Here is a 20,596-nt window from a genome sequence, read left to right as displayed (position 1 = left end):
ATCTACTAAGTAAGCACAATGAAAAATAGAAGGCTATGCAGTGGCAAGGGTTAGATTGATTTTAGAGTAGATTAAAGGGGCTGCAAAACATCATGGACTGAAGTACCTCTGCTGTGTTGTTCTACTGTTGGTTTGTTTGGAGGTGTACATGTGTACGGTTGAATGAAAATGAACTTCAACTTGAGCTGTGGGAATTGAGCTGGATAAAGCTTTGTACTGCTGGAGTTGCTCGTTCCCTTTAGGGAGATCTCTGCATATTTGGGCAGTCTTCAGTGAACAGAGGGGCAAGTCTAGACCTGACCTGTGAGAAATGTATGCAATAGAACTGGATGTAGACCCAACCAGTGCAGAGTCTGCACCCGAGCAGTTACTTGGTGCTTCACTGCCTGCAGGGTAAGCTGCTCTTTTATTCATCCCTCTGTTTAAGTTTCCCAGTCCGTCTGCTGCTCGGTGTGTGCACTAATCCATGTTGTCCACATCCACCGAGAATGTACCTTCTTTGAAAGCTCAGTCAATTTATTATCAAAGTGTATACATTACCATATACTACCTTGAGATTAACTTTCTTGAGGGAGTTTACAGGAAGCATAAAGATTATATAGAACATACCATGGGAGTGTTGTGGCAGCACAGCGGTTAGTGCGATGTTGTTACAGCTCAGGTGTTCTGGAGTTCTGAGTTCTATTCCAATGCTATTTGCAGGGAGTTTATATGCTCTCCCTGTGAACGAAGTGAGTTTCCTCCTTCATTCTATAGAGGTACAGGTTAGTAGGTTAATTGGTCATTGTAAATTGTTCTGTGATTGTCCAGCCTCCCCCCTCCCATTAAGGACAAATATACGGAAAGGTGCTGGGGGGAAAAGTCTGTAACATGAAGGATCCCACCTGCCCTGCTCATAGACTGTTTGTTCCACTCCCATTAGGGAGGAGGTTATGTAGTATTCACACCAGGACCATCAGACTTAACAACGTTTACTTTCCCCAAGTTGTAAGACTGATCTACACCTCCATCCACTAACCCACCTCTCCACACCCCAACCACCACTAATTTATCATTTCCTGTCAGAGTCACCTTATGTACAGACAGTCCAGTCCCTAAGATCACTCTATGGACATACAGTCAATCTACTTAAAGAAACCATCTTATGTATTTATTGTGTCCTTTATCTTATTGTGTTTGTTGTGCTGCATCGGATCCAGAGTAACAATTATTTCATCCTCCTTTACACTTGTACACTGGAAATGACAAACAATCTTGAATCTGTTTTATTATTGAGAGTATTTACAGGAAAAATGAACAACATAGAACACTACAGTGTGTGATTGAACGATGACAGATTGTTGGTGATGTTCGGAACTTGGAGCTCTCAATGTTGTTGTATCCAGGAGCATGTGCAACCCCTCCCCTTCTCCTCCCAACCGTTCCCAAAGTGAGTGTATCTGGGACTGATTTGGAATTGCTACTTTCATTCTTAAAGAAGATATCCAACTGTTGTTGTGGGATCTGATGTCCACCCTTATTCGTACTGTCTTCAGTGCTGTCTTGTTCTCATAATGTTTTGATTTGCTTGTGATCTGTCATCGTGGGTTAGTTTAAAAGAATGAGAGGAGATCTCATTGAAACCTATCAATATTGAAAGGCCTAGATAGTGGATGTGGAGAGGATGTTTCCTATAGTGGGGGACAAGAGGACAGAGCCCCAGAATTGAAATATGTCCATCTAGAAAAGAGGAGGAGCAGTTTCTTTAGCCAACGGGTAGTAAACCTGTGGAGATTGTTTAATATTATTTCCAGTGCACAAGTGTAAAGGAGATTGAATTTGTGACTCGGGATCTGATGCAGCACAAATAAAAACACGATAAATATAAATACATAAGACAGTTTATATACATTGATTGTATGTCCATAAAGTCTTGCTAGGCACAAAAGTGTCCATACATAAGGTGTCTCTGACAGGAAGTGATAAAGTGGTGGTGGAGTGTGGAGGGATGTGTTAGTGTGTGGATGTGTTGATCAGTCATATTGTTGGGGGAAGGTAACTGTTTTTGAGTCTGGAGGTCCTGGCATGGATGCTATGTAGCCTCCTCCCCAATGGGAGCAGGACAAACTGTCCATGAGCAGGGTGGGTGCGATCTTTTATGATGCTACTGACCTTTTTTCAGCACCATTCTATATATATGTCCTTGATGGTGGGTAGGCTGGTGCCAGTGATGTGTTGGGCAGTTTTGACTACCCGTTGTAGTCATCCTGTCTGTAGAAGGGCGGCACAACAGGAAATGGTGGATGAAGGTGACTGTCGTCTTGTCCAAGGACTCACCACCAGGAGATCTGTGAACATGGATTCCACTGGGTTAGGCTAGCAGCTCCCAACATACCAAAAACTTATTACCATTTGCTGAGGCTGGGTTTGAGTACGTTGTACTTGGTCAAACTCATCAGTGCAGACTTCTTCATTGCAGGCACAGATACCACCAGCTGGCTGCCTGTAAGTCACTGAGTAAGTGGTGTGCCGTCTGCTCTGGTGTGTGATTTGCCCATTTCTCTTTGGTGCACAAAATCCAGAGGATTGGCTGGTTTCAACAGGGTGTCTCTCTCCCTGCGAGGAGCATGTTTAGAGTTTGCGTTGATCCGCATGCACTGGGAGTCAGCGTTGTTCGTGCTGTGTGGCGAAGTTCGTTGGGGAGGGGAAGGGGCAAATACTCAGTTTGTGGCTTGTGGATTTGCTGTGTGAGTGTGCTGTTCACTGTCTGTTGTGGGTGAACACTTGATTCATAGTGGGGTTGGGGGATTCTTCTATTAATCCTGCCGTTGTGGTCCAAAGTAACACATGCACAATGCTGGAACTCAGCAAGTCAGGCAGTATCTGTGGAAGGGAATAAACAGTCAAAGTTTCAGCCTGAGGATTATGGTCCTAGGTTAGGTGTATGATAGCTTTAGGAAGCCTTGTTATTCTGGAGGTAAAATGGCAGCTGTCCCAATGTGCCACTGTTAACTCCAGGGGGTATGGGCTGCGGAAAGAAACCGAAATGACCCAGGAACACACTCTACTAGCAGTGGGCCAGAATGGAGAAGTCTGTAGAGGAGATGCCCAAAAGGAAAGGTACTAATACATCATCTGCAGTTGTCAAAATCGGGATTTCAATTCCGGCACTGTCCGTAGGAAATTTTATATATTCTCCCCATGTGTGTGTGGGTTGCATCTGGGTGCTCTGGTTTCCTCCCATGGTCCAAAGATGTACCAGTTAGTAGGTTAATCGGTCATTGTCATAGTCCTGTGATTAGGCCAGAGATAAATAGGTGGGTTGCTGAGCGATGCGACTTGTTGGACTGGAAGGGCTATTCCTAGCTGTACTTCTGAATCAAGGGTCCTCAATCTTTTTTATGCTATGGACCAATACCATTAAGCAAGGCGTCTGTGGGCCTCGGGTTGGGACCCTCCCCCCACCGGCTCTAAATAAATAAATAGATAAAATGGACGCAGCCTCTCATTGTAACTGCAGATCTCTCGTTCAGTAACATCCTGGTGAGAAGAATAAACTAGTAGAGCAGGCATTGTGTATGTGTAAGTTTGGTGGCAGTTATGTCCTCGAAGGGCTGAAAGGCCTGTTTCCATGCTATGTCATTCTGAGTCTGAAAGGTGAGGTTGGTGACTTAGGTACCAGACAAAGTGACGTGTGTCTCTTACAGTGTGCGTGGTCGGTGACGGCTAAGGATTCATCACTGGTGTCGGACCCCGGCTGGCCTGCCTGCCCCCTCCCCACCTGCCTGCCCCTCAGCAGCACAAGATCACGGATCCACACGCAGGATTGGGGCCCATCGGACAAGCAGTGGAACATGGACAAGCTCCTGGGGACCCTGGGTGCAGGGTCTCCCCCAACTCCTATTGCTGCCATCACTATCTGTTCCCGCAGGAAGCCCCCGTCCTCAAGCCCCTCGCTTTCGGCATCCCTCCTTATGGCTCCATCTGACCATGAGCAGTTCCCTGCCCACCTCCATGAAGCCAAGGTCTCGGCCATAGAGCCAGCTCAGTGCTTGGAGTCAGTGGTCGGTGATGAGGGTCAGTGCCCACAGGAGGACAGGCACATTGCCAAACCCATTACAGTGAGACAGGATGTGGCAGAGGCAGCTGAGGGGCTCACAGATGGTGACTCCATCTCAGCCCCCCTCCGTTCTCCCACCAGGACTGTGATGTCCCACATCAGGGTGACCCTGTCTCCTAACCGATCCAGGAGCCCCCTTTCCCCCTCGGGCAAGTCCCTTCTCCTGTCAGGAACGCAGCCTTCTCCACCAGCTCAGCACCCCATCCCTGCAACAGCCAGCCCCAGTCCACCCTATCCACCATTGCCCATGCCCATGCCTGTCATTTGCCCTACCTTCCCATCCTTGGTCGACCACTCCCCAGGAGCCACGTTCCCTGGCACCGGGCAACCACAGGGCCAGGACAGTCCGGAAACAAGGACTGTCACAGTACAGGGCAGCAGCAAGGTGGATGTGTCCACCCAAACGTCTGGACTGGCTTTCGCCCCCGCTGCAGGATCTATGCTCAGCCAGGCAGCAGGTCAGGATGTGGGAGTTTGGAGTGAGGGAACGCCATCCGTGCCGGCTCCGGTGACTGGGGGAACGACTGATGTCTCTGGCCATGGCTTGACCACAGGTGAGTACCTGAGAAAGGTTGGAAGGGGAAAAGTGGGGAAAAACATGGACAGAGCATCACATAAAATGCTGGATGAATTCTGCAGGTCAGGTTGTAATGGAGGATCTTGGCCCAAAATGTCGACTATGTATTCCCCTCCATAGATGCTACCTGGCTGGCTGAGTTCCTCCAGCATTTTGTGTGCTGCTCGGGATTTCCAGCATCTGCAGAATCTCTCATGTTTATAGCATGGATAGAAGATTGGCTGACTGGCAGGAGGTAAAGATTGGGAATAAAGGGAGCCTTTTCTGCTTGCTGCTGGTGACCTGTGGTGTTCTGTAGGGGACGGTGTTGGGACCGCTTCTTTTCATGTAATATGTCAGTGACCTGACTTGGTGGCCAAGTTTGCAGATGATACAAAGGTAGGTGGAGGGGCAGGAGATATCGAGGAATTTGGGAATTTGCAGAAGGACTTATGAAAATTGGGATGTGTTTGGTTGTGTCCTTTGGTAGATGGAATAAAGGTGTGTTCTATTTTCTAAATGGGGAGAAAATTCAGAAGTCAGAGGTGCAAAGGGACTTGTGAATCCTCGGGCAGGATTTCCTGAAGGTTAATTTACAGTTTGAGTGGGTGGAAGGCTAATGCAGTGTTAGCATTCATTTCAAGAGGATGTAAAAGCAAGTATGTAATGTTGAGGCATTAATAAGGGAGGATTGTGAGTAGTTTTGGGTCCCTTTTAAGAAAGGATATGCTTACATTAGAGAGGGTCCAGAGGAGGTTCACAAGAATGAACCCAGGAATGAAAGGGTTAACATATGAGGAGCACCTGATGGCTGTAAAATATAGAGTGGATTTGGGCTGGAGATAGTTTCCCGTGGGAGGCCGTGTTGGGCCATAGGTCAGGCTTCTCAGTAGATGAAGGCCCCACTGAGTTTGAGCTGTTGCTCTTGATGCTGACGGAGGACACTAGAAATTCCAAGGCATGATTATTGGTGTGGACTGTGGTTTATATTGGTCTCCTTCAGTGTTTCAGCTTTCTTTTTTGTTGCTGACTGGCAGGTGGGTGATATGTTACTTTATTGGGTGGATGTTATTGTCGCCGATTTTGTGTGTGGAAGGAGCCTGAGGGTGTTTGGTGTTTGATGTTTTAGCTGCTGTGTCTGGGTCTGGGTGGGTGGTCTATTGGTTTCTGTGTGAGGGAGAGGTTGGGTTTGAGTTTTGTTTTTCTTTTTTGTGCAGGAGGGGATCCTCACAGCTACCATTGTTTTTCTGTACTTTCTGGCTATCTGGAGAAGACGATTCTCGGAGTTGTATTCTGCGTACATACTTTGATAATAAAATTAACCTTTGAACCTTTTGGGAGGATGTTTCCTATAGTGTGGGAGTCAAGGACCATAGGTCACAGTTTCAATACAATGACATCCCTTTAGAACAGAGATGAAGCAGAATTTCTTTAGCCAGAAGGTGGCTGTGGAGGCCAAATTTTATTGGTTATATTTAAAGTGGAGGTTGATAGGTTCTTAATTAGCTAGAGGGTCAAAGTTTACAGGGAGATGGTACAAGCTTGAGTTTGAGAGGGAAAATAAATCAGCCATGATCAAATGGAAGGATGGACTTGATGGGCTGAATGGCCCAACTCTGCTCCTATGCCGCAATGCCTTAGAAAGGCTCATGAATACTATCTTGTAGTCTGGTCCCTTAGATGTGCCTGATGTATTTTTGAGGTCCTCAGATTGATAGCAAAGGGAGGATGGACTTGATTTTTGTTGTGTTACTGGAACAATGCATCTCTTGTGCAGACATCACAATGTTTGTGACATCATACGGAGGCGTTCTGCATTCTCTGGTGCTGGGACACTACTGGTAGCTGGAAAGTGGACAGAGAATAGAAATCTCCAGACCAGCGGTGGGCTAACTGGTGGGTGAGGGTGAGGCTGGGATCTTGGTGTCAGAGAATCTAATGCTTGGGCCCAAGGGTGGGGAGGTGGTAAGGTTGGTAAACCTTTGTACTTTTGTACCTTGGTAAGCTTGAACCAGTGCCATCAAACGTTCCTCATACGTTAAAGCTCTCTACTTCTGGACTACAGACCCAACCAGTTCCCCTCCACCACCAGTCTACTCCAAATGGCAGAACTGGTCCTCACCCTTAAGCTCCTCCCACTTTCTTCAAACCAATCCTATGTGGAACAGTCCATATTCCAAGGCTACACCTGTGTGCTCCCCAACTCTTCTTGTGCTACATCGATGACTCCATTGGTGCTGCTTCCTGCAGCATGCTGAACTCGTTGACTTCATCAACTTTGCCTCCAGCTTCCACCTTGCCCTCAAATTTACTAGGTCCATTTCTGACACCTCCTTCCATCCATCTCTCTGTCTACATCTGTGGAGACAGTCTATCTACTGATTTTTTTATAAACCCATTGATTCTTATAGCTACCTGGACTATATCTCTTTTCACCCTGTCACTTGTAAAAATGCTATCTCCTTTTCTCCATTCTCTGTCTCTACCGCATCTGCTGTCAGGATGAGGCTTTTCATTCCAGAACTACTGAGATGTCCTTCTCCTTCGAAGAAAACAACTTCCCTTCCTCCACCATCTACGTTGCCTTTACCTGAATCACTTGTAATTCGAGCATGTCTACCCTCACCCCATCCTATCACTACCCCACCAGGGATAGGGGTCCTCTCGTTCTCACCTACTATTCCACCTCTGCGTTCAGCACATAATTCTCCGTTCTCCGTAACTTACACCATCTCCAACGGGATCCCACCACCAAGCACCTCATTCCCTCCCTCCATGTCAGTCCATGGCCTCCTTTATTGTTGTGATGAGGCCACACTCAGATTGGAGGAGCAACACTTCATATTCCATCTGGGTAGCCTCCAGCCTGATGGCACAAGCATCAATTTCTTAATCTTCCGGAAACGGGCCCCCTCCCTTCACCACTCTCCGTAGCTGTTTCCCAGATGGGAGTCACGAAAGCCAGTGATGTCTCAGGTCAGTGAGTCCAGAGGTAGAGATTTGAAAGTTGAAACCCCTGGGTCATCTTCTCTAGAGGACAGAGGCCCAGTGTTGCTGGTCTGTGTGTTCAGGCCAGAGACTGAAGGTTGGAGTCCTAATATCTGAGAGTGTGGATCCAAAGACTGGAGACCAAGAGGTGGTTTGTCCTGGGGTCAAGTGTGTGTGTTGCTGTCTTTCTTTGTTTTGGTGGCAACATTTGCAAACTGCCCCTGGCACACCTTTGATTGAGTTGGTTGTTAACGCAAATAATGCATTCCACTGTATGTTTCAATGTACTTGTGATAAATTACTCTGAATCCGAACAACATCTTGTCTTGCTCACAGATGTTCCCCTGATGTTGCCTTACAAACCTGCAGGCAGCTCCAGGCTGTTCTACATGCCCAGCTCTGGAGCAAGGCATAGGATTGGCCTGATGGATTCCAAGAACAGTGGTGAAATCTCCCAAGCAGGTCATTTTCAAACTTTTACTATCTCCCTGCAGGTTCTGACATTGTGGGTTTTTGACCTGGTCTCTCTTTTATCCCCTAGATTTAAATAATGTACCTCCCCCAGGCCCCCAGTCCCAAGTACTACCTCCATCAGGAAGCCACACAGCACTTGGTAAAGGAACAGAGCACTGGAATAGTAGGAAGACTGTAGCCTCAAAAGTGACCAGGAGCAAGGAGGGAAGAGGTGAGCATGTGGCAGGAGCCTCAATTTGGATAGATCTGATAATAAACACAAGAGATTCTGCAGATGCTGGAAATTCAGAGCATGGACACAAAATGCTGGAGGAACTCAGCAGGTCAGACAGAATGTATGGAGAAGAATAATAGTCAATGTTTTGGGCTGAAACCTGCCACTGGGACATAATTTGATCCAGTCCTGAGAATGGCAGTGCAGAGGCACAGTGACTTATTTAACTCCCAATAATGGTGCTAGCTTCAAGTTCTTTGATAGTGCTTCAAAGTTCCTTGTCAAGGATTTCAGCCAAAGCTTCACTAAACTAAGCTATCTTCTGTATTTATTTTTTGTTTTTTAAAAATTATTTATCTTATTGTGATTTCTTTTGTGCTGTAACAGATATTTCATTCTCCTTTACACTTGTGTGCAGGAAACAATATTAAATAATCTTGAATGAAAGAGTTTTGGCCTGAAATGTCAATCTTTATGCTGCCTGACATGCTGAGTTCTTCCAGCATTTTGTGTGTGTCACTCTCGACTTTGAACATCTGCAGAAACTCTTGTGTTGATAATTGAGTTTCTGAGGACTGATTTACTGGAAAGGCTAGAGCAATGAAGAGTGTAATGAAGCTCCTGATGAAGGGTTTTGGGCCGAAACGTCGTTATTACCTCCTCCTGGATGCTGTCTGGCCTGCTGAGTTCTGCCAGCATTTCGTGTTTTTTTAAAATCTTTTTCTACATCTTTGTTATATGTTTTTCAAAGTGAAGTATGTTTTTTGAGGTGGGAGGTTGTTTAGGCTCATGGGGTGAGCCAGGAGTGAGGATGATTTGGCTCAGATGCTCCATGTCTTGCTTATCCCTGTGACCGCAGAGGTGTGCCCCCTGAGGATCTGAATACTGTATAAAACACAGTTTGATGATAAGTCTCAGAGGCACCAACACAGGCTGAAAGCTTGCTCAAAGGTGCAACTTTTAAAAGAGGACAGAGGAGCTTAGGGAGGGAATTCCAGAGCCTCTAAACCAGAGTTTTGAGGTCTGTTGGTGGGGTGGGGGGATGTGGGTAGGCAGTGACACATGGACCCATTTGTGGGTGGTTAGGTGGGAGGTGACCATTGGGAAGGGAAGAGATAGGAACTGAGGCGTGTAACTGGGAGTCTGTGTACAACAACAGGGTTGTTGGTGAAGAGGGGCAGGAAGGGTGAGGAGAGCAGTGTTTAAATTTGGTAAGTGGGGGCAGAGGACAGCAAAGGCTGGTGGAAATAATGTAGAGGGGGTAAGTGAAGGGGTTTGGAGTGCATCCTTGAACCCCCACATTACACCATTTGCTGTGCCCTCACAGATCCCAGATCTCACCGGAGCCTGCACACCCAGCGAGCAGGGGGCTTAGAGAACTCACCAAGGCAAAGGGCAGAAGGTGAGGGCGCCCAGTACAGGGCAAATCGTCACCCTAAGGAGAGGCAGCGAATGGCAGGCAGCCGACACGCCCCACTCCAGCATGCCAAACGAGAGGCCTGGCTTGAACCCTGCCCCCTGGAAGGGGAGTCTGGGCTCTCGTACAAGGAGCGGGCAAAAGCCGTGGTGAGGAGTGCTTGGGAGCAGCCAGTACCTGGGCATCGACCCCGGGGCAGCGCACTCGATGAGCTGTGGGAGCGCTTCCAGGAGCGGCAGCAGAGGCATTGGAGCCTGAACTCGAGCACAGCCAGCGAGTTGTCCCTGCTGCAGCGGCTCGATCGCCTGGCGCAGCTCCTGCGGGATCCCCGTCCACTGGCTGCTGGCCGCCCACGCTCTCCCAGCACCACCTCGATGGCTGAGATCTCCACCGACCACGTCCGATTCCTGCATGACCCTGGCAGCTCATCACCCAGGGTCCCATCCACTGAATCAGCCACCAGCGGCCCATCGGACTCCAGCAGTGCAGCTTCGACCATCGACACTGCCCGCCTGATCAGGGCATTTGGGCCCGAGCGTGTTCTGCCTCTCGACCGTCTCTACGGCACCATCCAGCGGCAGAGGGAGCATCCAGCTCCGCGACGAGAGCGGCCAAGGAAGGGAGAGACTCGATACCCTGGTACTCGCAAGGTGAGTGTGTCACTTTCTTCCACACCCCTCCCGTCTCACTCCCACAGGAAGTATACTAGGCTGTTACTTGTAATTCTATAAAATACAAGCAGACAATTAATTGTTAAACAGTCAGTTCTAACACGGGATGGGCTCCTGTGGTCACCCATGCTGTCATGTTTCTGATCTCGCTTTCTGTGCGTACGTGTGATATTCAGCAACCTCTGTGCTTCCTCTGCAGGTCTCTACCCCGCAGGCTCTTACTGTATCCTCTAGCACTTCCGACTCAGTGGCCGGACGCAGAGGGTCAGCTTGGCCACCCCACGGACCCTCTAGCCGGCTCCTCTCCAAGAAGGTTACTCGTCTGGTTGACCAGGGCGTGCAGACAGGTGAGTGAGAGGAGGCACATCAGCCCCCTTTAGTGCTCTTTTACATCGCTCCCCATAACATTTCCTGATGTGTGCTTTCATCGGACGTCCGTGACCAGAACGAACTGTGCTGGACGCAGGTGTACTGGTGAAACGCACCAAGTTAGTAGTCATAGAACACCATAGCCCTTGACCCATGAAGTCTGTGCTGAACTGTTAATCTGCCTGGACTTATCGACCGGCACATGGACCATAGCTCTCCATGCCCCTCCCAGCCACGAACCTTCAATGTTGCAATCCAAACTGACATCTGCTGGCAGCTCTTTCCACACTCTCACTACCCTTTGAGTGAAGAAGTTCTTGAATAATTCATCTGTCACCCTAAACCTATGACTTTTAGTTCTAGACTCACCTGCTTGCATTTAACCTTTCGATATCCCTCATAATCTTGTATATTTCTATCAAATCTCCCCTCATTCTCCGAGACTTGGAATAAAGTCCAAACCTATTTAACCTTTCAGTATTACTCAGGGCCTCAGGTCCTGGCAACATTCTTGTAAATTTCTTTTGAACTTTCTGTCTTATTGACATCTTTCCTGTAAGTAGCTGACCAAAACTGTATACAGTACTCCAAATTAGGCCTCATCAACATCTCGTACAGCTTCAATACAATATCTCAACTCCTGTAAAAGCCCTCAGAATCAGGTTTAATATCACTGGCATATGTTGTGAAATTTGTTACTTCATTGCAATATATAATAAAAAAGCTATAAAATGCAATAGGAAATGTGTATAAAAATAAAGTTGAGCAAAAGTATTGAGGAAGTGTTCATGGGTTCAAAGTCCATTCAGAAATCTGATGGCAAAGGGAATAAAATGTTCTTGAAATGTTGAGGTTTCAGGTTCTTGTATCTCCTTCCTGATGGTAGCAATGAATAAAGGGTATGTCCTGGGTGATGGATGCCGCCTTTTTGAAGGAATGCCTTTTGAAGGTGTCCTGGATGCTGGAAGGCTAGTGCCCACGATGGAGCTAGCTGAGTTTACAACTTTCTGCAGCTTATTTTGATCCTGTGCAGTGGTCCTGGGTGTAAAATTAGATCAGCCATGATAAAATGGCAGAGTAGAATTGATGGACCAAATGGCCTAATTCTGCTCCCGTGTCTTATGGACATGGGTGGTGGTAGAGGCAAGTACAAGAGAGACAATTAAGAATCTCTTGGGTAGGCACTTTAATGGTAGCAAAATGGGGGGACTATGAGGGAAGGACTGGTTAGATTGATAATGGACTAGGTTAAAAGCTTTGCACGATATGTGGGCCAAAAGGCTTGTACTGTGCTGTAATGTTCTATGAGTAGTAGAAGGCGGTTCCTGTTCTTTGAATTGGTTGTTTTTTTAAAATGTTTTAACACTTTTTAGCAAAACAAAAATTGTAGTTTTTACTAACACACAATTTGTATTTTTTAACTCGTATAATCTCACAATATGTGGTGTTGGTCTCCACCTACTGATGGAAAAGCAATTTAGCAGTTACATAATGGTTTATCACTGTTTCATTTTCCCTTGCCCAGCTGTTAGCATATGACACACGTGCTGTGACTATGTGTCTTACAGGTTTTTCTTCATCTCAGGAATTTTGCTGAGTACAAAAGTGTCGGCCTTTGCAAAAATTGCTATCTTGTTCTTTTCTTTAGTTTCATATCCTCTGTATCTGTTCCTTTGTTTAAACTTTAAATTAAATGATCATGAGGCAACAAGTTTTTACTCATTCTTGGATCCCAACCTGGGGATCGAAAAATCACCAGATCTCTCACTGTGTTACAGACCATAAATTGATATTGTGTGTTAAGTCAGAAAATACACAAAAATTGTTTAGTATGCTGACCAAGTCTGCACAGTATAGTGGTGAATGGCATAAAGGTACATGATACTGATAAAGAAAGATTCCTAAAGTGGGGAGGGAGGGAGAGAGAGGAAAGTTCCCAGCATTGACAATGTTGGTACTTTGGAAGCTTGTTCATACATAGGGTGACACTTCACACTTAGGTTAGAGTTCATACATTAGTGCTACTTCCTGCACCCATGTCTTGTCAACTTCATTCACTTTACCTCCAACTTCCACCCTGCCCTCAAATTTACCAAGTCCATTTCAGACACCTCCCTCCCCTTACTCGAACTCACTGACTCTAACAGCTTATCTACTGATGTCTATTATAAACCTACTGACTCTCACAGCCACCTGGACTAATACTCTTCCCACCCCGCTACTTGTAAAAACGCCATCCCCTTCTCTCAGCTCCTCCATTTCTGCCGCATCTGCTCTCAGGATGAGGCTTTACATTCTAGAACAAAAGAGATGTCCTCCTTTTTCAAAGAAAAGGGCTTCCCCTCCTCCACCATCAATGCTGCCCTCAACAGCATTTCTTCCATTTCACGCACATCTGCTCTTACCCCATCCTCCTGGCACTCCACCAGGGATAGTGGTCCTCTTGTTCTCAATTACCACCCTACCAGCCTCTGCATCCAGCACATAATTCTCCGAAACTTTCGCCATCTCCGACAGGATCACAACAGCAAGCACATCTTTCCCTTCCCCCTCACTTTCCGCAGGGATTGCTCCCTAAGCGACTCCCTTGTCCATTCATCCCTCCTCACTGATCTCCCTCCTGGCAGTTATCCTTGCAATCGGAACAAGTGCTTCACTTGCCCCTACACTTCCTCCCTCCCTACCGTTCTGGGCCCTAAATGGTCCGTTCAGATGCGTCTTTGAGTCTGTTGGGGTCATATATTGTGCTTGGCGCTCCTGGCGTGGCCTTCTGTATATCGGTGAGACCCGACGTAGATTGGGAGACTGCTTCACCTGCCAGAAAAAGCGGGATCTCCCACTGGACACCCATTTTAATTCCACTTCCCATTCCGATATGAGGTGAGGTCGAGATGAGGTCACACTTAGGCTGGAGGCATGACACCTTGTATTCCATCCGGGTAGCCTTCAACCTGATGGCATGAACATCGATTTCTCAAACTTCTGGTATTGCCCCCAACCACGCTCCTCCATTTCCCATCCCCTTTTCCCTCTCTTGCCTTATCTCCTTGCCCACCTATTGCCTCTGTCTGGTGCTCCTCTCCCTTTTCTTTTTTCCATGGCCTTCTGTCTCTTTCACCACTTTACTTCATCCCTCCCCCTCCAGGTTTCACCTGTCACCTTGTGTTTCTCTCTCTCCTCCTCCCCCCACCTTTTAAATCTATCCTTCAGCTTTTTTGTCCAGTCTTGGCGAGGGTTTCAGCCCAAAATGTCGACTATTCTTTCTTCATAGATGCCATCTGGCCTGCTGAGTTCCTCCAGCATTTTGTGTGTGTTGCTCATACGTAGGGTTGTTTATTACATGGGGAAGCCTGTAGTCCACACACAGCTATAACCTTTCACTAATTGTGAACGCTGCCTGCAACACCTCATCACGAAGGACTTAACCTGACCCATCAGCAGATCCTTTCCTTCACCACTAGATCTTCCTGCCATAAGCCATGCCATGTTAGCTGCCGTAGGAGCAAAGTTAGGCCATTTAGCCCTTTGGGTCTGGTCCACCATTTTCTCATGGCTGATTTATTATCCATGTCCAATCCAATTCTCAATCCAATTCTCCTGCCTACTCCCTGTAACCTTTGACACCCTGACTAATCAAGAACATATTAACCTCTTAATATTCCAAATGATTTGAATCCGTCTTTGGCAATTCATCACCCTCTGGCTAAAGAAATTTCTCCTCGTCTCTGTTCTAAATGAACGTCCCTCTATTATTCAGCTGTGTCCTCTGGTCTTAGACTCCCCCACCATAGGAAACATACTCTCCACTTCCACTTTATCTAGGCCTTTCAATATTCGGTAGGTTTCATTGAGATCCCTCTAAACTCTAAACTCCAAACTAAACAACTCTAAACTAAAATTCTAAACTCCAGCAAGTACAGGCCCAGAGCCATCATTTCCAGAATCATTCTGGAGAACCTCCTCTGGACCCACTCCAATGTCAACACATATTTTTATTTATTGATTGATTGAGATACAGCGTACAATAGGCCCTTTGAGCCATGCTCCCAGCAATCTACCAATTTAATCTTAGCCTAATCAAAGGACAATTTACAATATCTGGTTAACATACCAACCAGTACATCTTTGGACTGTGGGAGGAAACCGGAACACCCGGAGGAAACCTGTGTGGTCACTTGAATGTACAAGCTCCTTGCAGGCAGCAGTGGGATTGAACACAGGTCACCTATACTGTAAAGTGTTGTGCTAACCACTATGCTACAGCAATAAGGGACCCAAAAAGTCCCTTTGCACCTCTGATTTCTGAATTTCCTCCCTGTTTAGAAAATAGTCGATGCCTTTATTCCTTTGGAGTTCTGAATGGTCCATGAACCCTACTTCACTATTCTGCTCTATTTTTGCACCACGTATTTTGTTTCTTTTCATGCTATAGTAATTTTTAATCTATTGCACTGTACAGCTACCCCAAACCAACAAATGTTTCGACAATCAGTGATAATAGACCTGATTCTGAACTCCTCCATTACTGAGTCATTTTCTTAAGGTTTCAACATCTGTAGTCTCTCTCAATCTCCCTCAAGTTTCTCATTTCCTTCTTTGAACTACCTGCTGTTACCCCACCCCCCTCTTGTTTGGGGTCCCCTCTCCCTCCCCTGGGTGACAGCTGCTGTCTTGTGCCAGGCTCTCTGGAGATTGTCCCAGGCGCCACCAGGAGACAGACCCGTGACGTGGGGGTGACCTTCCCATCGCCAGATCCGGATGTGAGCCTGCAGCGACTGACCGGGCCTAGGGACAGGAGGAAAGGTGTATCCCAGACTGAGAGGAAAGCCAGTAAAGGCCACAGGACACCAGGTAAGGGAGTCAGCTGTCTGCTATATTGCTGGGAGTCTGGTGCAGACCAACACATCGTTCAGTACTTTGGTGTACTCTGTTCTGTTCTAGTCACCTCACTATAAGGAGGATGTGGAAGCTTTCGAATGGGTGCAGAGGAGATTTACAAGAATACTGCCTGGTTTGGAGAGCATTTTCTTACGAGGGCGAGCTAGGGCTTTTGTCTTTGGAGTGAAGGATTTTGAGAGGTATTTGACAGAGGTGGACAAGATGAAAAGAGGGATAGATCAAGTGGACAGCCAGAGACTTTCCTCAGGGTGGCAATGACTAATGTGAGAGGGAATAACTATAAGGTAATTGGGGGAATGTACTGTATGCGGAGGATGTCGGAGTTAGTTTTTTTACAGAGAGTGGCGGGTGCATGGAACGTATTGCCGGGGTGGTGGGAGAGGCAGATACATTAGTCACATTAAAAACTCTTAGATAGGCAGATGGATGATAGAAAACTGGAGGGCTATGCAGAAGGGAAGGGTTAGATTGATCTTAGAATAGGTTAAAAGGTCAGCACAACATCCTGGGACAAAGGGCTTGTACTGTGGTATTCAGGAACTGGCAGGTTTGAGGGGCTGAATGGCCTTTTGCTCCTGTGTGAGTGTCTTGAGGGACAGGGTGGTCAGCTGTTTGCTGCTCATAGCCAGAGCACCCATTTAACCTGTAATCCCACTGCCGGTCACACCCTCATGTTCTCAGCCAGTCTATAGTCAGTGTTCATATGTAGTGTTTGTCAAGGAGTGGAGCCCATCTAATCTCAGCCCCTGTGTAAGCACCCACACCTCCCCATTCCACAACTGGGCAGAGCCACTGCCTCTTGGGTTTGATCCCAACTTAATGGGGCTGTCTGTATTTAGTCTGCACGCTGTCCCTGTGACTGTGATGGTTCCCCTAGAGAAATGTGCTAGAGTCCTGTCTTTCAAGTTGTTCCCAGGTGTAGCCCATCTTTAAAAATCCTTCCTCTCCCAAGGATGAAATCTGGAGCTCCTGTTGGCATTTCTGTAGATCTGGGCTTTTACAGAAACGGGTTGCTAGCCCCATGCCCCTTTCTCCTCCTTTCACAGCCGGACTTGGAAACCATCCCTGGCAGAGTTGGTGGGCTAAACAACTGCTGTGAATTGTCCTTATTATGTTGGTGGAACTTGGGGAATAAAAGAGGCCCAATGTGTATAGGTGATTGGTCAGTGCAGGGTGGATGGACTGAAGGGGTGTCACCATGCTGTATCACACTAACTCTCCATTCACATCTTCTCTCTGTTTACTTTGCCTCTTTTGTCAGAACCACTCTAATCCCCTCATAACTGGGCATTTCATTGTTATTTATTTTATTTAGAGAGTGTCGTGGTTTTTTGTGCCTTACAAATGACCAGGAGACGCAGAAGATTCTTCAAGAAGGGTTAAACTTTAATTTGCAAATCAAAGCTGAGACAGTCATTGAGCTAGTCGCTGATTGCCCACCGATCCTCGGACACAGCAGCTTTTATAGCAATCTCTAGTTGCATTTTACACGTACATTGTGCATAGCAAATAATAAACTCAGAACTGAGCAATGTTCTAATCTACATTTCTTTAGTTCTTTAGCTACCTCTCATTAACACACCATTGTCATCTTAAGACGCAGTCTCCTACCAAATTGGGTACATGCATAGCAAATAGGAAACTCAGAACTGAGCAATGTTCTAATCTACATTTCTTTAGCTCTTTAGCTTCCTCTACATTCCGAAGATTTCATTCTACTAAATTGAGTACATGCATAGCAAATAACTGACTTCATAGTTAAAGTTTATACTTTTATACTCCAATAAGAGCAGGTCCTTCTGGCCCAATGAGCTGCACCCTAGCCTGCTCAAGGGACAATTTACAATAACCAATTAACCTCCTAGCCAGTATGTCTTTGTATTGTGGGAGGAAACAGGAGTGCCTGGAGGAAAGCCACGTGCACACGGGAATGAACATAGAAACTTACTTACAGAGAATGCAAGAATTGAATTCTGAAGGCTGATGCACCGAACTCTAATAGCACCATGCTAACCGCTACTCTACCATGACGTCCAGTTATTTCAGTGCCAGCATTCGGAGTTCAATTCCTGCTGTCTCTAAGGAGTTTGTACGTTCTTCCCGTGACCCTCTGGGTCCTCTGGCTTTCCTCTGGGTGCACCAGTTCGCCCCGCATCTCAAATGCATACGGGTTAGGATTAGTGACTTGTGGACACGCTGTGTTGTCGCCGGAAGCATGGCTCTCAGCACATTCTCAGACGGTTTTGGTCATTGACGCAAGTGACTCATTTTGCTGTACGTGTAACAAATGAAGCTAATCTGTGTGCTGTGATGTTGGAGTTTGTTGAATCTGTGTAATGTTCGGGTGTCCCTCCCTTAGGGTATGATTAGCCTGTGTGATTCTGTGATGCCACTGTTGCTTTGTGTTGGAGATGGGTATGGTGGAGGAGTTTGGGGTCCCTCCCTGCAGTTCTGTTAACCTGTGTTGTTTCTCTGAATCGGAACCAGAAACTGGTTTAATATCACTGGCATATGTTGCGACAGTACAATGCAATACATGATAAATATAGAGAAAAAGAACTGAATTACAGTGTGTGTATTTATATATTATGGGCATATGTATATTAAATAGTTAAATTAAATAAGTAGTGCTAAAACAAAAGTGTTCATGGATTCATTGTCCATTCAGAAATCTGATGGCAGAGGGGAAGAAGCTGTTCCTGAATTGAATGTGTGCCTTTAGGCTCCCGTACCTGCTTCCTGATGGTAACAGTGAGAAGAGGGCATGTCCTGGGTGGTGGGGATCACTAATGGTGAACGCTGCCTTTCTGAGGCACTGCTTCTTGAAGATGTCTTGGATACGATGCAGTCTTGTACCCATGAGGAGCTGACTAATGTTACAAATCTCGGCAGCTTGCTTTGATAACCCAGCTCTCTTATTCTGACCCCCAGCTATCGCCTGGTACATCCCTGCACACGAGCTACAGGGGGACTGGAGGAAGGAGAATACTAATGACCAGTATCGACCAGTGCAGGCATGGGCCCAGCGGGGGCTTGTCCCCCAGCCGTGGAGGGAGCCTCTCCGACAAAGACATCTTCAGGACCAGTGGGTCAGCAAGGAGGCGCGGGACACCTGGCCCCCACCGCCATCTCGAGAGGATGGGGTTGGGGGCAAGTTCCCCTCCACGCTTGTTCCCCTCACGCTCAGGGTAAGAAACATTTTTGTTGCCTACCTACGAGAAAGATACCCATAGAGTTGAACGAGTGCAGAGACAACTTACAAGGATGTTGGCGGGACTTGAGTTATAGGGAAAGGTTGAATAGGTTTGGATGATAGAGGTATACAAAATTATGAAGGATATAGACAGGATAAATGCAAGCAGGCTTTTTCTAAAGAGGTTGGATGAGGTTAGAACTAGAGGTTAAGGGTGAAAAGTGAAAATTTTGAGGGAAACATGAGGGGGAACCTCGTCACTCAGAGGGTGGTGAGAGCGTAGATCAAGCTGGCAGCACAAATGGTCCATGTGAGCTTGATTTCAACATTTCAGAGAGATTTGGATAGGTAAGTGGATGGGAGGGGTATGGTTGACTATGTTCCAGGTGCAGCTTAATGAGACTAGGCAGATTTCTAGTCCAGCATGTAGTAGATGGGCCAAAGGGCAAGTTTCTGTGCTGTCATGTTCTATGAGTCAGTTACTGATATGCTCTGTATGTGTCACAGTGACTATATACTCACCAGCTAGGGAGTTCTCCCCGTCAGACTGCAGGGAACCTGTGGTGTCCCCAGGGTGTGCACGGTGGCTCAGGCTCACGAGGCGCTCGGGAGAGGATAGGTTCAGATCCGCAGTGAGTCCTTCCCTCCAAAGCGAGCACCTGTTGGATTGTGGGGTAATTCTCTGCAGTAATTTAGAGACCCGATTCCTCTCGGGAACGTCAATGGGGTGAGGTTGCTCACGGTTACTGACAAAGCAGGGGCTTGACCGTCCACCCCCCCCCCCCCCCCCCCACAGATGCACTCCGACCCGCTGAGCTTCGGTATCTTATTTGCTTAAATCTGTGTTAATGTTCACAGAGATTAGTGATCTAGCATCAGCTTCTAGGAGGTTCCCCACCCCACCAGAACCCTGAGACCCGGTTGTCACCTGTCCTGTATAAGCAGGGGACATTGTGACTTGGTCAGGTTAGGATGAACCAGCTGGTGCAGAAAGAGGCAGGACACAGTCTGCCAGAGTACTGTCTGTGCACTTTATACTGCCTCGAAGTCCTGAACACAGGCACCAGCAGGCTGCACTCCACAGCGGAGATGCTGGTGCTTCCCCTCTCCTCCCCACGATTGTGCTCTGCAGAGAAGTGAGCAGAGCGCTGGCTAGGTGTGATCAGCAACTGGCCGTGTGTTGATATTCAGATGGGTCACTGGAGTGATTGACCTCTGGATGGTACATGGGTGGAGAGGATGGTGGTCAGTCTGGGATGAGGCAGCAAAATAGGGATTTGGAGGTGCTGTGATTGGTTCCGTGGAGCCCTCTATCCATCTATGTTCCCTTTCTCTCTCCCCACCTCAGGAAGCCTTGACCATGAACAAACCCTGGTTCATTTCACACTCACAAGAGCGTGTTCGTCGCCTTGCTTTGCTGGTGGAAGAGAGGAAGTTGCAGAGTGAGTTCCAGAGTGAGAGGGACAGATTGTTCAACCAGCCCCCATCGCGGGGCTTCCGGGAGTGGAGGGGCCAACGTCCAGGTGAGTGCTGACACCTTGGTTTATTGTTGTCACAGCTATCCAGGAACAGGGAAACACTTTGTTCTTGCCAGACTTATCATTTCAAAATGGAGGCAGTGTAAGGGGAAAATCAGTGATAGAATGCAGAGTATAATCAGACCTGCACTCTACTGCAGTACACACTCCCCTCCAGACTAACACACAGCTCACTGGA

At 47.2% G+C, this 20,596-nt stretch overlaps 1 protein-coding gene across 5 annotated transcripts in view; it reads left to right on the top strand.

The window, feature by feature from the left end:
* Positions 1-20,596, top strand: part of LOC140726095 (uncharacterized) — a 76,896-nt gene that overhangs the window by 43,761 nt on the left and 12,539 nt on the right. For 2 of the 5 annotated variants that reach the window (XM_073042047.1, XM_073042043.1), the window contains 8 exons: positions 3,687-4,653; positions 7,980-8,105; positions 8,185-8,328; positions 9,659-10,398; positions 10,619-10,766; positions 15,469-15,639; positions 18,619-18,875; positions 20,229-20,403. In XM_073042047.1, coding sequence (XP_072898148.1) covers positions 3,687-4,653; positions 7,980-8,105; positions 8,185-8,328; positions 9,659-10,398; positions 10,619-10,766; positions 15,469-15,639; positions 18,619-18,875; positions 20,229-20,403 — 2,728 coding nt within the window. The remainder of the gene's footprint in view (positions 1-3,686; positions 4,654-7,979; positions 8,106-8,184; positions 8,329-9,658; positions 10,399-10,618; positions 10,767-15,468; positions 15,640-18,618; positions 18,876-20,228; positions 20,404-20,596) is intronic. The other 3 variants (XM_073042044.1, XM_073042045.1, XM_073042046.1) reach the window with 3 other exon arrangements.

Source organism: Hemitrygon akajei, chromosome 4 (assembly GCF_048418815.1).
Source record: "Hemitrygon akajei chromosome 4, sHemAka1.3, whole genome shotgun sequence".
NCBI lineage: Eukaryota > Metazoa > Chordata > Chondrichthyes > Myliobatiformes > Dasyatidae > Hemitrygon > Hemitrygon akajei.
The sequence above is the reverse complement of the archived record's forward strand: the minus strand, read 5'-3'. Positions and strand labels throughout refer to the sequence as shown.